Source organism: Ambystoma mexicanum, chromosome 2q (genome assembly GCF_040938575.1).
Source record: "Ambystoma mexicanum isolate Mex_15411 chromosome 2q, UKY_AmexF1_1, whole genome shotgun sequence".
Classification (NCBI taxonomy): domain Eukaryota; kingdom Metazoa; phylum Chordata; class Amphibia; order Caudata; family Ambystomatidae; genus Ambystoma; species Ambystoma mexicanum.
In genome coordinates this window covers 443,531,156-443,548,250 of record NC_090924.1, presented here as the reverse complement: position 1 = coordinate 443,548,250, position 17,095 = coordinate 443,531,156, and the positions used below count along the sequence as shown (strand labels likewise).

General features: G+C 46.8%; 1 protein-coding gene across 2 annotated transcripts in view; it reads left to right on the top strand.

Annotated features, from left to right (window-relative positions):
- ZWINT (ZW10 interacting kinetochore protein) overlaps positions 1 to 17,095 on the top strand; it is a 199,167-nt gene that overhangs the window by 45,430 nt on the left and 136,642 nt on the right. For both annotated transcript variants that reach the window (XM_069647510.1, XM_069647511.1), the window contains exon 3: positions 9,544 to 9,664. In XM_069647510.1, coding sequence (XP_069503611.1) covers positions 9,544 to 9,664 — 121 coding nt within the window. The remainder of the gene's footprint in view (positions 1 to 9,543; positions 9,665 to 17,095) is intronic.

The following is a 17,095-nucleotide window of genomic DNA, read 5'->3' as shown; positions in this document are numbered from 1 at the left end:
GCTCTCTTGAAATGGTCTAATGAGATCAAATCCAAAATGAGAAAGGAAGATATCACAGAGGAAATGTTGCTCAACAGACCTCGGTATGCAAAACGGAAAGTTCAAATGAATGACTGGATAAGAACTGTAGAAGAACAGAAAAATTATAAACGTCATCTCAATGCTGAAACTGAAGTAAGAGCACTCAACGAGTTACCATCATACTTGTCACAATTTCCGTGTTGTAACACCCTTGATCTTTTTTTGCGCTTTCGCTTTAATATTACCCACCCGAGACTACCTATCTTTGATAGACAAAACAGACACCAGTTCCTCGGTTTGTCAATTTTGCAAAGATCAAACCAGGAAAGAAACTCTATTTCATCTAATTATGGTCTGTCCAGCTTTGAAAGCAAAAAGAGAACTATATAGAGACTTCTTCAAAATCTCTGGAAAACAGTCGACAACCGAGGAAAGATGGGCTGAACTTTTCGAAGGCAAAAATCAGCGTCTCATATTCACTGTGATTAAATTTTGGAATGAGATTAGTAAAGAACCTTAGATGAACAATAAGAATATAACTTTGTAAATCTTTTTGTAAAAATTATGTAAATATAAATGAAAAGTTTGTCAAATCAAACAAAGCATTTTAATTAAAAAAAACAAATCAAGACACGTTGTTATAGGTGTGTGAATGGCATCAACTCTGTGTAAAATGAAGCTTTTGTTTTTCCTTTCTGGGGTTTTGAGCCTGCTTAGGGAGACTTGGAGAGCAGGCACACTGCAGGTGTTTCTGTGACAGTCCCCTGCGAAGCAATGGGGACCATGGAAGTGTGACCAGGGGATCTCCCCATACCTCTCCCAGTCCAAAAACCCACTGACTGAGACTTCAGGCCTGCTGTACCACTCAGTTGGCAGTCCACAGAGCAAGGCAGGGGACCTTGTCATAGAGTAGAGCGTTGAAGATCAAAAAATGAGTTTCACAGCAGAATTATGGATAGTTTAAATACGATGGATCAGATTAGGAGGAACACCAAGAAAAATAGAAATTAATATAGTCCAAGCAAGACATGGGTGCCGAGGCAGCAAAAAGACGGGGAAAAATTGTATGAAGTTGGAAATTTGACATAAGACCTAAAAGGAAAACATTTCAGCAGGCTGTAAAATGGCTAATATGCGACACACAAAAAATGGATCAAATTATACACCAAATCTTTTTGCTGAGGTGACTGGGAAAGGGCCGGTGGCCATCGCACAACGCCAGAATAGAGTCCACCAAATTTCAGAGAGTGCACCTAATTCCATGATTGAATTTTTATCTGAATTTGGTTTTACATATTGGGAAGCCATCCAAGTGAGATGTTGGAAATGCAGTTTTGAAAAAGTGAATCTGACCACTTCCCCATCGAGTTGGACAAAGATTGGAGTATTATCAGCATAGGTATAAAACAAATGGCCAAAGGAAGGGCCCCCTAGGCTGAAAAAGGTAAAGTTTAAAGGGGCGTAAAGTGTGAAAGAAACCCTGGGGGGCACCACAGTGATGAGGGTGAAATGAGAAGAAATGAGAGATGAAGAGACTGTCTGAGATCGAAAGGTAGGAATTGAAGAAAGCCATGCGATTTATGCTGCTTCCAATATTGCAGAAAACAAAGCAAGTAAGAAGGATGCTGTGGTCTACAGTATTGAAGATATTATGGGACCAGCATCACTAGGCCCATTACTGAGACCCCATAGGTGGCCCTGCATACGCCACCTGAAGCTGCCAATACAACTTTTGTGCCCTGACCGGGATGCAATCTAGCCTTAAGAAGGTGAAGAGAATTTGAAGTTTCTATAAAATCCCAAAGCCGAGTAATGACAACATATTTCAAAATCTTGGCAGACACAGGCAAAGTAGAATTGCACTCTGTTGTAACCGGACACGGAAGTGCACACAGAGAGATTGTTACTCGACCCATAGATATAGTACGGCGCTTCCACGCCGAAAACTAAAAAAGATGTACCTTGAAGAGCGAAAAAGGAAAAAACGCCTCTTTTCATTTGGGAATCAGTCGGGACCTGTGCAGGATTCAAGAAGCCTCATACTTTAAGTATAAGGAGCGTTGCTTGTAGTGAAGGAATTGCTTTATGAAGCAGGAATAAAGACTCCTGAGACCTAACCCTGTGGGGTAGCCGTCGGGTCACAGTTTCTGATACCCAATGGGTAATTCCCACTAAAGAATCTATACTGGGATTATGAAGAAGAACCAGGACTTTGGTGTTGAAAAAAGTTACATATGAACTCTGGAGAAGATCACCCATAAAGAATGTGCAATTAGCTGTTGAATATAGGACAGTGTGGTGTTTACACAGGGCCTCCCCTGAAGAATTTCCATGAAATCATTTTTTTTTATAACACTATTGGTTTTATACAACAAAACACAATGAACATAGTCATTCAACTGAAAATGTTGGCAGTGATGATAGTAAGAGGCAGCAGGATCAAGCGGTTACATTGGATGTCCAAGAGGGGGCAGAGAGGAGGGAGACAGTGGGTGGAGGGGGGGGCGTGGGGAGAGAGAGATTTGTCAGTACACATATAGCCATTTCCCCCATATCTTCTCAAATTTCTGGGGGCAGCCCCTCGCGTTCTGGATGCGGTGTTCCATAGATGCGCACCTGCTTACTTCGTTTATCCATCGGTTCAGGCATATTGACTCTGTCGAACCCCAAGTTGCGGCAATCAGCCGTTTCCCTGCTCCAAATGCCACAGCTAGGAACGATCTTTCATATTTGATGAGATCTACCTATTCCCAGGAGAGTCATTTTGGGGTCCTTCGGAATTGGTGATCATATTATGTTGGAAATCTTATTGATACATTTGTCCCAGAAGGATTGTAATATGTCGCAGTCCCAGATCATATGGAAGAAGGTGCCCATTCCCTGTTTACATCGGAGATGAGTCTCATCCCCGGCCCCCGCCCCCATTTGGCAAGGGCTGTCCGCGGATAATAGGAGCGGTGGAGTATTCTGAGTTATATCAGTCTCAGTTTAGCCTATATACCTATCTCCCAGGGGAACATTAGTGCATCCACCCAGTCCTCCGGTTCCAGCACACCCAGGTCCCCTTCCCACTTCTCCTTCAGTTTAGTTGGTTCCTTAGTTCCGAAAGAGTTAAGGGCCTGGTAGAGCATGGAGGTGACTTTGGAGGTGACTTTGGAGGCAGTACGCTGCGGGAGAATGTTTGTCTCCAGGGGGGAGCCGGGAGGTATAGTGGTTATGTCTGGGAACTGTGTATGTATGGTGTGAGCAAGTTGTGCATGCCTGAACCGGTCGATACGCACCAGGCCAAATTTGTTGTTCAGGGCGTTAAAGTCTGCTAGGCGTCCCTCTTGGATCACGTGTGCTAGTGTGCATATCCCACGTTTTTCCCATTTCTTGAAACGACCCATTCTTTGTATCTCTGGGAGGTGTGCATTGTACCATAGGGGTTGGGCTAATGTTGGTTTTGCTCCCCAGCCTACGTGTTTGTGTGCCTCCTTCCAGGTACGGCGGGTATGAAGTGAGATTCTTGGTATTTTCGACACTCTTTCGTTGTCAGCGTATAGAGGTGGTATGGGGTGCATAGCCGCTGTCTCTATGCGGTAGTGTGGTGTCACCATTTAGCCATTCGTTTACCAACCCCGTCTGTGCCGCTAGATAGTATCTGCGGATACATGGTAATCCAATGCCACCCTCCCATACTGAGCGCTGCAGTGTTGTGAGAGCGATACTGGGCTGCCCCCCCCCCCCCTCCCAGAGCAATGTTTGTAGATTCATTATGCAAAGGTTTCGTGGGGGATGGGGAGTGGAGCATTTTGTAGGACGTATAAGAGTCTTGGTAGTGTCATCAACTTGAACAGCGCTGCCCTGCCCATTAATGATAGTGGAAGCGATTGCCAGTGGGAAACATCCCTAGTAAATCTGTCTAGTACAGGTTGTAGGTTAAGCTGGAGGAACCCATCCAGAGTTGGGCCAATACGTATGCCCAGATATGTGAAGTCTCGGATGGAGATGTGGTACGGGAAAGTCTCGGGGATCGCAGCGTCACCTCCCTGAATCGGGAAATACACCGTTTTTTGGTGGCGAAAATTTGGTATTTCCTGAAAGTATGGGACCCAATTGGGCAGGAGCTCACCGGGGTTGCTAAGGTATATGAGAAGGTTGTCTGCATATAGTGAGAATTGATCCTCCCCGCCCCCCGGCCAGGTGAATCCGGACCAGTTCTCTACGTTCAGAGTTTGCTCGTGGCTCGATGGCTAACAAGAATAGGGGGGGGGGGGCAGCCTTGCCTGGTTCCGTGGCCCAGTGGGAACAGTCTGGAGGACCTGCCGTTCACTCTCACGGTTGCCCCTGGGGATGCATAGAGAAGTTTAACACGGGTTGAAGACCTGCCCGAAATTCATCCTCCCCATGGTCTCCCACAGGGCCTCCCACCCGACCGAAGCAAAAATGCTATTTCGAAGTCGACCTCTATCAGGGCTAGTGGGCTCGGTATCTCCGGGGCCCTGTCAAGAGCAAGTTGAACTCTACATAGGTTCATGCGGGTGGACTTGTTGGGCATGAACCCACACTGGTCTGGGTGAACGAGGGATTCAATCACCCAGTCACCGTGGAAGGATTTTTGCCTCTCCGTTGATCAGCGAGATGGGTCAGTAAGAGGCACAGTCTTCAGGGGGCTTCCCAGGTTTAGGGATGCCCACTATGCTTGTTTTCTGAGGTCAAGGGGGAGTACGCCCAGTTCTTTACCCCGGAGAAACATGCAGTGCCTACGCCCAGTTTTTGCGTTGCTGAGGCGTTTCCAGGTTTCCACTGGGAACCTGTTAGGCCCGGGGGTCTTTCTGGTTTGGAGCTGTGCTAGTGCATCTTGTATTTCATTTTCTGTGATCTCAGTGTCTAGGGGCTCTGCCTGCTGCGTGGAGAGTCTCAGGATCTCCATCTAGTCGAGAAAGCTGGATTGAGCGGGCGTGGGGCTCACCACGGGTGGGGACTAGCTCTGGGTGTCCAAATGTACCATTTCCCAGAACCTGTATGGAGGCTGCCATATAGCTGCATAACTTAAAGGGCATTTTGGGTGTCCTAATCCCAGAGGATGAAGTGTGTACATTTCCTGCGCCAACAACAATGGATATCTTGCCTTCTTGTTCTATAATTCTTGGTAGCCAACACCAACAAACTCCCTCCCCCCCCCCCACCCATCCAACCGGAAGCACCTGTCGCCCAAACAGCTAACCATGAACAGTAAGAACTTATTCGGGGTAACCCGGACTGAAGCGGGCAATTTGCCATGTGGGGAGCGGCAGCCACAGTGTCAAACCCGTTGGAAAATTATGTTGCAGTACAGTCAGTACGGTGTGGGAGCTTCACCCATTCTCTGTGGTGCGCTCATCGGGTTGCGGTGCCGTTTCAGATTCCAGGACAGCGGGGGTTGAGCTGGGCGAGGGCTGTTTGGACCTAGGCTTCTGTCCAGATGGTCCAGGAGGCGACCGACGGAGGCCAGGCCCATAGAGGATTTGAGTTTCAAACCATTCCCGTGCCTCTTTGGGAGTATAAAACAGGTTGGTAGCGCCCTCGTGGTGGACTTTGAGTAGTGTGGGGGAAAAAGAGGGCATATTTGATTGACTGGGATTGAAGTTTTTTCTTCACAGAGTCGAAGGACTGGCGGGCCTTCTGGGTCTCCTTAGTGTAGTCCGGATAGAACCCAAGCGGGTATCCGTTGTATGTGATTGGGCCTGAGGTATGGGCCATTTGAAGGATAGCATCCCAGTCTCGGAAGTTTAAAAGGCGTGCAATAATTGTCCTTGGTGGGGCTCTGGGAGTAGGCCGCCCAGAGGGTACTCTGTGTGCCCGCTCGATGGAGAAGAACTTAGACAGTTTTTTGGGAGCAAACCTATGAACCAGCCAGTCTGCTAGGAAAAGTTCAGCGCTGGGGGCCTTCCTCTTTCTCTGGGATCCCGAGGATCCTTAGGTTATTGCGTTGCGTCCTTCGTTCGCTGTCCTCTGTGCGTTATTAGAGTTGGTCGACTTTCTTGGAGATTGCTGCCAGTTGTTGCTCCAATTGGCGTGTATCTTCCGTGTCCGATATCCTCTGCTCAGATTCCCCGACTCTGGATGACAGATTGTGTAGGTCTTGGCGGAGGAAGGATACCTCAGAGGACAGCCCTCCGATCTTCAGTTCTAGAGACGTCCTTGAGTCGCCAATCGCCTTCATAACATTGGTCAGTGAAACTGGAGGGTCCTCTCTCTTCCCAGGGCTCTCCACCATCCAAGGTTTGCATCGCGAGTCGGAGAGACCCCCTACTGTAAAAAGGTCCATTTTGCTCTGTAGGGCCTGTCTCTTGACTTTATCCTTGCCCATGGAGTTGCTTGAGTGATTTCAGTGAGACCCTGCGTGCAAATGAGTAGTTTCAGTCTCGTGGTGAGACCCGGCATCGAGAACAATGCGTGTGTCCAGCTTCTATGATGCCGACATATGCTGTGGGCGGTGGGACCACCAGATCCTATAATCACCCAGGTACCAGTAAGGCTTTCCCCGGCTGCACGAGGGTAGTCACTCACCCCAGTCTGCCAGCTGTGCAGAGTTGGGCGTTGTGCGCAATGTGGGTGCAGTCCGCAGCGTCAGAGGAGGGCTACTGGTGTACCTGCGTGTGGGTGGTGGTCACAGCAGTATGGTCAGTGTCTTGGAGGAGGTGTCTGAGATGCAGGTGACGGGTGGGCCTTCTCCGAGGTGGTCAATCTTTAGGCCTCCCAGGTAAAGCAGGTCAAGTGGATTTGTGGGTTTCCTATCCAGCACCCTGTTGTCGTTGGGCAGGTGATGAGGCAGTTTGGGTGAACAGTGGTGTACCCCTGGGCAGAAGGTGGGTTAACAGTCACACAGGAGCCAGTGTCTGCAAAGGTGTAGATGTGCCAGGGGTCCCACTGGCACAGTGTGCTTGCCACGCACCTTGAGAGAAGGGGTGCAGTGATCCCAGGTCAGGCAGGACCTTGAGTTTATGAAGCAGCACCCAGAGCTTGCTCCTTTGTGCGCGCTGCGCGTGGGCCCGTCGCATGGGGCTGTTCACACTGCTGGGTTTGTGGTCTGGGGCGCTGGTGGATCCACTGTGCACTGGAAAAAGTCTTCAGAGGTAGTGCCCTGCAGCTGGTCCCCTTGTGGCCTATTCTCAGCGCCAGCACCGTGGAGGAAGAGGAATGGCCAGTGATCTGCTGCACTGTGGGCTCAGGGCGATGTGATTGCGTGTGCTGGCCCTGCTCCGGTTAGGCAGACTTATTTGGGGGAGGGGCGTCCCTGGTCATGGCCGCTATGCCCAGCGATCGATGCAAGTGCCCTTCGTGGAGGGGGCGGTCCGTTCCGCTGCAGTCACAAGGGGATTCACATGCATTTGGGGCGCACATGGAGCCTCTCGTCTTGGTCTGATGGTGTGCACGGTCACCGGTCCCTGTGGCTGGTGTCTGGTCCGTCGTGGGAGTCAGGCGGGAGGAAGGGATCGCAGGCGGCACCAGTGGCTGTTGCGGGCGTAGTGTCGGGGTGCATCCGCTTCACGCAGCCGATCGCACAGCAGCAGCATGCTCTCCACCCCCGCTCCAGATTCAAACTGGCAGCCCTACGGGTTGTGGTGGCTTGAAGGCGGGCAGGCAGCTTGCCTCCTCACAACTGCCAAAATGTCGGCTGACACTCTGCCGACGGTCTTCAGCCCGTTAGGCACTTCTCTGGCACCGATTCGCCACAGGATTGCAGCGGGTGGCACCCAGACGGTACCGCCTCGGTATCGACTCAGTTTTGGGCTGGATAGATGCCTGGGGGCAAGGATACAACAGGATATTCGCCGAGGTCGCAGAGAGCTGATGTATCTAGGTCTTCAATCGCGGCTCGTGCATGCGCAGTCCCATTAATACATTTTAAAAAGATGTATGGAATGAAACATGTTGGGTCTATGTGTAGGTATGTATGACACTGGAGCGACAATGGAATGGAGTGAGTAATAGTGATTTAGAAGACATATGAGATTGTTTTATGAAAAGGATATTATATATGTTGCTGGCTCTGTGGTGAGGACCACTAGTGTTGTAACAGATGTTGTGAACCACTGAAAACAAAAACATATCTTTATTGCACTGTAATTTGGGATGAAAACGTAATTGGAAGAGTATTTTAGAAGGATGTATAAAATGAATAAAACATATTTATATTTTTGTTAAAAAAAAAAAGCGTCTTTATATTTGTTGAAAAAAGGACATGAAATCTCCACCTGAAAGATAGTGAGAATGACCACACTGGTAATATAAATGACTTTGAACCATTGGCACTTTTTGGTTTAGAGAAAAAAAGCATGTGACATCTGTCCAACAGTGATTTTTGTACCATTCAAAATCATCTACAGCCTTCTCAGGTTAAGGTTGTGACAGGCGTGGGGAAACATTTCACCAACTCTACTCCTGGTTTATGCTGGTGATGGATGCCTCCTGCTTTCAATTGAGGAGCTCCTCTATTATAACATGGGGAAACTGGACAAGATGTGTTGGATTAACCTATTGAAGCTGAGGGACAATCAATATTGTATTAGTTGCCTTTCTTGTTAATATCCGAGGGAATTTAATTCAGATATATTGTGTTGCACTGCCTTTCCTTGTTTTCTTAAAGGAAAAGGTGATTCTGAAAGTGAGGCCTTTCTTTTTTTGCCCAAGGGAATACTGTTTGTTAAGGTACATCCTTATCTGTCTCTTCTTCTTTTACAGATTTCCAAGGGAGAGAGGTTTCAATGCCTCGATCTGGATGTTTTTATGTCTCCAGGTCTAACCAGCTTTAGCTGGGCAGGGGGCAGGGTTGTAACCAAGCAGACTAACACTTGGTGGATTTTGTTGTGTATCAAGATTTGTACAGCATTCTGGGTGCAATACTATTTGAGGTTGAAAACGTACTCGGCATTAAGAAGGGTTTTTAGTTATTCAACTGTTCTTTTGTCCAAGCATATTTATTCCTCATAACCTCTGCCGAACATCCTTCTTTGGGAAGTGTTTTGAAAGCAGAAACTGTGGAGGAATGTATCCACTAGAAGAATTAGTTTCTTACCTTCTGAAACTTTCTAATGGTCGTTGTTCACACATATTCCACAGTCCCCTCCCTTCCTGTCTCTCTGAGTGTGTGAATACTTGTAGCCCTTCTTATGACACAATCACAACCAATATACTAGTCAATTGGCCTCTGTGGAGCAGGCACCATTTGTGGAATTGACCTAAGGGTGGATTGGCTTCTAAATGTCAATACCAGGAACGTCACTTTCAGCGTCCAGTGCCTCCAAGATGACTTGACGGTCTTGGGTACCAATACACATCATAAAAGATGATTATCTGTGGTCTGAAGATTGTATACATCAAAAAAGAACATTGTACATGTAAGTATTTTACTTGTCTTGCATGTATGAACTATGTTAGAGCACAGGGTGGCCAAGGTAACATCTTCCTGTGCTTCATGAACCATGGCTGGTGTGCCTAAACTTGCATTTATTAATTAGCTGGTACTAACTTGCAAAATGTCTGATTGGTTTTCAGACGAAACTGAGGCAGCAGAAGATCCTCTTGCAACAGCTCAATGCAGTGAAACTCCTGCTGGATTACACTGTGCAGTGTGATGCTAACATTCAGGCAGAAAAAGGCCTATTGGAAACACCACGTAAGTTCTAGAGAGGATTGGATGGTGAGAAGGATGGGACTGTTTACTGTACTGCACAGTCTTGTTAACTTAGTATTTGCAAAGCCAAAAGGTCTGGCTTGTATTAAGTGTGTTGTGTGAAGCATGGGTGTAGAGTGGTTATGTGTTTGGTTTGGGATTTTTTTATTGTCAGTGTTTTCTGGTTTTTGGTGCCTTATTCCTATATGAGTGGCTGTATGCCCATATATTGAAGTATCTGTTTACGTGTAGGATTGGCATGAAATATGCCCAAGTAGTTGTCTCAAATGCCCTGGTACTCTTCTCATGTGTCATAGATTGGCATGAAAATCAAATATTCTCCTGTCATGATCAAGGGTTGCACGGACAACTCAGAGTTCATTGACTAAGTTTCAAATAGCTTTGTTATGCAACCAAAGTATTCCTGCAACCTTCTCTTAACTGATTAAAAGAATTAGGACTTTTTCAAAACAACCAAAAATAGGAGCAATTGAAGCTTGCTTGAGCACCATAGTCTGTCAGTCCATCCTTCGCTTCCATGGGTTTCCAGAAAAAACACACCGTACTAGGGTATTTAGTGCCTCCTACACTTGTTTCTTGTCTTGGACCTTTCTGATGCTGGTGCTGTAGTCGGATGTTGGTCTCCATGCAGTCCGGCCCTGCTTCCAGTCTTTTCACTGTCATGAAACCTCCCGCTCAGGACAAGCTGTGGGACTGGGGTGCGCCACAGATGGCATCCTCCTTTTAGATTGCAGAGTCAAACTACAGCTCCCATGATGCTCCGACATCGTGCATGTGGCTGTATGTCATTCAGACTCTCATTCCACTATTCTGGGACCAGTTCCTGAACCTTTCATATTTTTTTTTGTTTGTGTTATCCTCATGCCTATCCTCATGCCGAACTGGGGCAGTGAGTCTGGTCTTTCTACAACAACCTCTTCAGTGACTTTTTCAGCTCATCAGCCAGGGTGGTGGTGGGGGTATGGGACGTCACAGCAGAGATGTTTTCATAACCACTCTCGCATCAATCAACTCTCTTTTTTTTCTCATCTTTTCCAACCTGTGACCCATGCCAGACTCTCAACGTTGGGTGATTATAAGTCCCTGGTTGGGCGGGGGTGGGAGACGACATTTGCTTAGCAAGTCTGAAGGGGCAGTCCCCACGGATAGGTCCACCCCAATATCTGACAGCCACACTTAAGTTATGTTCCTCCATATGTTACTGGTCCAGGGGACCATTAGGGTTGCACCCTGGAATACTGGCAGGTGACTCTGGTTGAGCAGGTGCTCCTTTTATCAGGACCTCTCTGCTCCCTTCCTCAATCTTTTGAGATGACCCCCTTGCTGGTCAATACCCCTTGTCCTCTTTTAAACTATTTAGAAAGACCGCTTGGAGACAGCTCTGAGCAGTCTTTCTAAAAAAAAAACGGTCATGCAGCTGGCGCACACAAGTACACACAGGGGCTAACAGTTGCGGTCAGACGAAGTTGCGGGAGTAAGGTTCAGTGTCTTTTCAGTTGTGTGGGTGTATGCGTGCGTATGCCTGCGCAGGAGAGGGGCAGGAAGGGAGGGGGTGGAGGGGTGTGCTTAACTGTGGGAGAGTAGGGCGAATGTGTTGTGCTCGGAAGGGAGGTGGTGGGTGACGAAAGGGAGGGGAATTCGTGTGGAGCTCTCCTCCGATTTACTATTAAAGCAGTGGGAGCGGGTCACCTTCTGAAGGGGGGTGGTGGGGAGGTATGTCATATTTCGACATTTTAAAGGCCACTCAAAATCGGCCAAACAATTATTTCTCTTTGTGTACGGCCTTTTGAGATGCAGAAATATCGCAATCCTTTCTCTTCCTTGTCGACACACCACCAACAATCTGGTCCACTTCCCACTGCTTCTGCCTCACAGTTTTTACTTGATTCTGACTTTTCACCTGCCAATGTTTCCTACTTTCTGCCATGTTTTCAGCTTTATATTCCGGTCTTCCTTGAAGTCTTGTTTCAAATTCTTTTTTCTCCCATCCCCTCCTGAGGGTTGCACGTTCAGTTCCTCCGGCACTTTCAAGAGACCTCCCAATCTCTCTCACATTCACTCCAACCCACTAGCAACTTGTATTCTCCCAAGCAGAGGTCTTGCTAGGTTTGGAAAAGATCTGAGGGTATGCTAATGTCGGGATTCTGGGCTAGCTAGCCTTTTGGTTGTAGCCCCTGAGCTTCTATACAGGGCTACAACCAAAAGACCTGGGGCTATAGCCCGCCACGTCTCCTAGTAACACCTCTGCTCTCGAGGGTCCACCTCCTGGGTCAGTGAAGGACCATTGATGGTCCGCTACGTTGTACAGCTCACAAGGCACAGCGATTGCCTGTGGAACTTCAAATTAACTATCTCAACTTGATGTACTATCTCTCTAATTAGCAGTGTGGTTCTGTAGGTTGAAGCATTAAGAAGGGTGTCTGCTATCTTGCTTATAATGCTCTTATAACAGCTGCAGCCCGCTGAGCCATCCTTAGCACGCCACCATTCAGTACAAGCCTGCCAGACACTGCAAATGCTCATGATCCATCCTCGACACCAAGAAACCTGCATGATACTTGTAGAGCAATACAACCTTTGGTCTTTGTTGGTCGGTTGTGCACGGCTGGATATTATTATTAGGTTGTGGATAGAGAAGGCCTGTCTTGTGGTTTGTTCCTTCCAGCGAAGTTCAGGTCTGCAAAGATCCTTACTTCTGGTGAATCGTAGGGCTCCAGCGATGCAGAGCTTATCAGCGAGGTAGTCTGGGGACTTGAGGGCAATGGCCTTGTAGATGATGAAGCAGCATTTGAAGGTGATAAATGCTTGCAGCGGGAGCCAGTCCAGTTTGTTGAGGGTCGGGGGATGTGGATGAATTTGCAGAGTACTTTGTCGTACTGACGTTGGTGAGTTGTGCACTGTCAAACCCACAGGTCCTGCTGGTGCCAGACCATTTGCTGGGACATAAGTTCCCTCTCCATCAGAATTAAATGATGTAGCAATATAGTCCAGGGCTCTTGAGCGTGGGTGGGTTGACAATGGGTATAATAACCTTTGGGAACTTTGCTAGCGGGTTCCTCAGCCTGAATCTTTGACATGTCTTGGGGAGGGATAAAGTGCTGGGATATGCTGCACATTCTTCATAAGGGGATGTAAAGTCTACAAAACCATTATATTAAAAAAAGACAGTCACAAGGGCGGTCTCAGGTCTTTAAAAACCTATGAGGACAAAGGGTTGATTTTATTTCTCCTGCTCCCCAAAGGCTGCTTTCTTGTCTCTCTGGCCCCACTTATAGCTCCCTTACATCTGGCATGATTTCATAAGCCTTTGTCTCTGTCGTTTCTTCCTGGTTCTTTCTTCTCATGGTCCCCCTTTCTGGGATTCTTACTCTTTTGATCTTGTGGTTTGGATATATGGCCATTCTTTCCATGGCTATTGATGGGCTAAAGAAGCGGGGGACCCACCCTTTTCCTTGTTCTGGGCCTACAATATTAAGATTGCTTTTCAGAAGCAACCCTGTGGACAGACTGAGCGGCTACCCTATTTTGGTACACAGGTATAGGCACTAATGTCCAGCCAAACCCGATCTGGGTAGTGTGACGAGCAGCAAGGCTTAGACTTAGGATGTGTGAGTGGTGAGGGTTCTGTTAAGCACACACAGAGCACTCTTAATAATACAACTTGGGCAGAGTGTGTACAAATACAGTTATTTATTTAGGCCTTAGACAAACTCCTAGCCAGGAAAGCCTGCAGGTAACGCACTCAAACATTGACTACTATTATATACACATTCATTTTGGTCTGCTCTGCTAAAAGAACGAAAACTTCACTTTTTAGAATACAGTTTCAGAATAATGTAGGATAGTAAAGCAAGTGAATAAAAGAACCAGGTAAGTAATCCTCAGTTAAATTGAAAAAAAAGAAATTGATTAAAAAAACCATACAATAGCTTAGCATATAAGGTACTACACCATAAAAAGTCCTTCCCTAGGTTAGAAAAGACCTGGCCAGGAGCCCTAATGTCACAGGTCCCAATGCAGTTCTATTCAGAATGCTAGGAACCCTTTTAAGAGACTTGGCAAAGCCAACTGGCAGCTTGTAAGGGGTCTCAAAGTTGGAGAACAATTAAAGGTTCTTAGCAGACCCTCCCCCAATTCAACCACCTTAGGGGTGGTTCCTTGAGTGGAACTCAACTAATCGCAGTCCGGTAAGGGAGAGGTAGAGTAAAGGCTTTACTCCTGTTGAACCTTGGGTGGTAGGGGGGGGTTAGGAACAGGTATGTTTACTTGCCCCCTGTACTCCGATTCACTCAGGGGCCACCGTTAAAGTTTCTAAAATCACTGGGCACCCTTTTTTTGTGTCTTGGTTCTGATAAAAGAAGTCCAGACGTGTCTGATGCTGAGGTTACTTTTGGCATCTGTTTATTTGGTCCAGCTGTCCAAGGTTTGATGGATGAGTTCTGGACAGTTGGACATCTCTACTAGATTGAAGAAAGGACCACCCCTCCCGCAATTACCCGAGAGAATCCCCAAGACAAGATGCAGGCAGCGATCAGAGATGGCCACTTTGAAGAAATTATGACAATGTACACTCATGGTGGAAACAAAGAAACTGGTCCAGCAAGGCCCCTCTTTGTGTTGGAGAGCTGCAACGTCAGGTGGAGGTTTCTTGTTTTGTAACTCGAGGATCTGCTGAGTCCCAAGGCTCAACTCGGGATGACATCCGATGCAACGAGGTAGTCCAGGAAGAATTTGGTCAGCCCGCAGGATAGTTCCAGGTCACTTTCAAAGGCAGGATCCTCAAGCAAGTGTCGAGACTGGTTGATCCCACTGGTCCAGGGGTCGAAGCACTGAAGAAGGCTTTCTGGAGACCAACAGCAGCGCTTTGTCAGGATGGTTGACAAAAATAGTGCTGGTTGGCTTACAAAGAGGAGTTGCGGGTCTTCTACTAAGAGGAGCATCCTGCTGGAGTCTTGGCTCAAACGACGATCTGTTGAATGGCTGCAGGAGTCTGCCCTTTTATCCAGAATTCGAGCTGCAGTCGCCCCGAGCCAACCAATGGTTATGATCTGCACTATTCAAACTGGCAGGAACTGTCCAATCCTGGACAGCCTCTGGCCAACACCTCCTCCCAGCAACAGGCCCACTTTAGTTTGGATATGGACTGGCACCAGACCATCCCAGCCGCCCACATCAGGCTACACATACAATGCTACTTTGCTCGGGAAAGCTGGAGCATTGAGAAAAAAGGCCAAACAGCAAGATGGCCAAAGGACAGGCACAAATCTTGTGGCACAGCTATTTTAGAATATATGGCACTTTATGTGGCATTAAGTGATAAAATGCAAAATTGCACAAGACATTTATGTGGAAACTGTAGTAAAGTATCCACTGCCACCAGCGCGTCCTGGACACACCACGTTAGTAACCACAAAGTGATAACTAACAAGGTTACAGGGGCAAAAAAAGTCTCAGTAAGGTGATATGCGCAGGGAAAAAAAACAGATTTTTATAATGGAGATCTCCTGCATTGATAGCCATAGGGACTGATCAGTGCCCCCAAAACAGATTGGTAGGCACATGAAGTAAAACGTTTTCACTTGCCTCCAAAAGTCAGAACAGGTTACAGACAATAGCAGACCGTGTGGGTGTACCATTGATGTCAATGGAGGGGAAGTAACAAAAAGAAAATATTTACTAACAATCATGTAGCAGGTGGGGGCACCTGGATCCATCATTTAGAAGCACATAACCATAAATTGGTGCACACTGTTATGTATTGAGCCACACAGCCATGCACACATGCACAGTCAGACGCAAGGAGTCAAGATGCTCGGCTGTAGAATATTTGACAAGTAGCTGCAATAAACAATAAACTATTCGGCCCTGTAGAATCACACACATCTACTGGAGAGGAGAACAAAGAACCTACTTTGCAGCCGGTCCGTCAGTACAGTGGGCAACTTTTGGCTGCATATATTAAGTTGCGAATATGGGCGGTCTAATTACCCAAGATTGTTGTCGGTGGCTCCATGTCCATGTCCACTGCTCGGTGTTTCTGCTGACACTGTTTTTTTTGTTGTTTTTTTTGGTCTCTACCATGCTGTATAGCCTCACACGAATGTTCACTTGCTTCCTCAGTCTTCTTTAGTCGGTGCCCACAAGGCTACCTGCTGTGATTCCCTTGTCACCCTTGCATGTATTTGTTTCCTTCCTTGTGGTGTTTGCCCCTCTTCACTGATGGTCTCTGTCTCCTGTGAGACAGAAATATGCAAGTGATGGCAGTGTGCTGCAGGTAGCGAGAGACCCTAGCAGCACATCAGCATGGGCAACAATGTCCATAGCGCTCAAAGCGAAGAAGTCTAGCAAGCAAGAGTAGTTACCAAGCAGCAGTAACATTTGAACCATGAAGCCTCATTGGATGATGTAATCCCTCAGCACCTGGGGAACAGAAAAAGATCCAAATAAAAAAAAATGAATATCTTTGAGAAAGCATCCAGGTGTGAAAATGTTGTCCACTTATCACTAACATGTTTAATTATCAGTCTTTGAAAGGACGATCAGTAAATACCCATTATTTTTAAACAATTTGAAACACTGGATTTTAAAGGGGAAAAGTGGAAAACGGCGAATTGCCTGTAGGGGGCATCTAAAATTACTCCTTTGGTGGAAAAAGTGGAGGAGTACAAGTTGTTTTATAAGTTTTGATGTTTTAAAGAGTGAATTTAAATTTTTGAAATACATGAACATACTCAACCAGTGCAAAATTGTTTTTTTTTCTAGAGCATGTTGTATAAGTTTATACTTGGCACTGTGGTGTAATGATTTGCCCAGAAACTATGCAGTAGGATCTGACCAGAATGGTCAAACATAGGGCCCAGACACAGCTGACACCTTGTGCTTTTTTGGTAATCATTGTCTGTGTTGTCAGTCTCTGTAGTGAGAATCTGGGTAAAGCATTTTGGAGACCACTTTGCATGGATTTGTGGGTGCCATTTGTGGACGGTGCAGTACAATGGCAACAGGTGGATTTTTAAAGTGGTAGGACATACATGTTTTACACACACTGGTCCATAGTGCATTTCAAAGACATTTTTTAAAAAAACGGGTAAATGACCATAGAACCTACACTGGGTTCTGTAGGGTAACCGATAAAATACTTCACTAGATGGTAGGCCCTCAATAGTACACACACAAGCATTTCACAATATACTTTCATGTTGCTTGTGCCCGAAGAAAATCATTGCTCCACTCTCAATGGTATACAATGAGCTGCCCCTCAACCTTACTGCAGATTATGTCGAAAGGAAGCCGTGAGGCTTTTCTCATGAACGCACTTGTCTTGGAAGCAAGACGGCGCAGTGCAATACAGGTTCACATCCTGGTGCCGCACTTGGAGACTGGTCTCCGGTATTAAGTGTGTTACAAAAGATC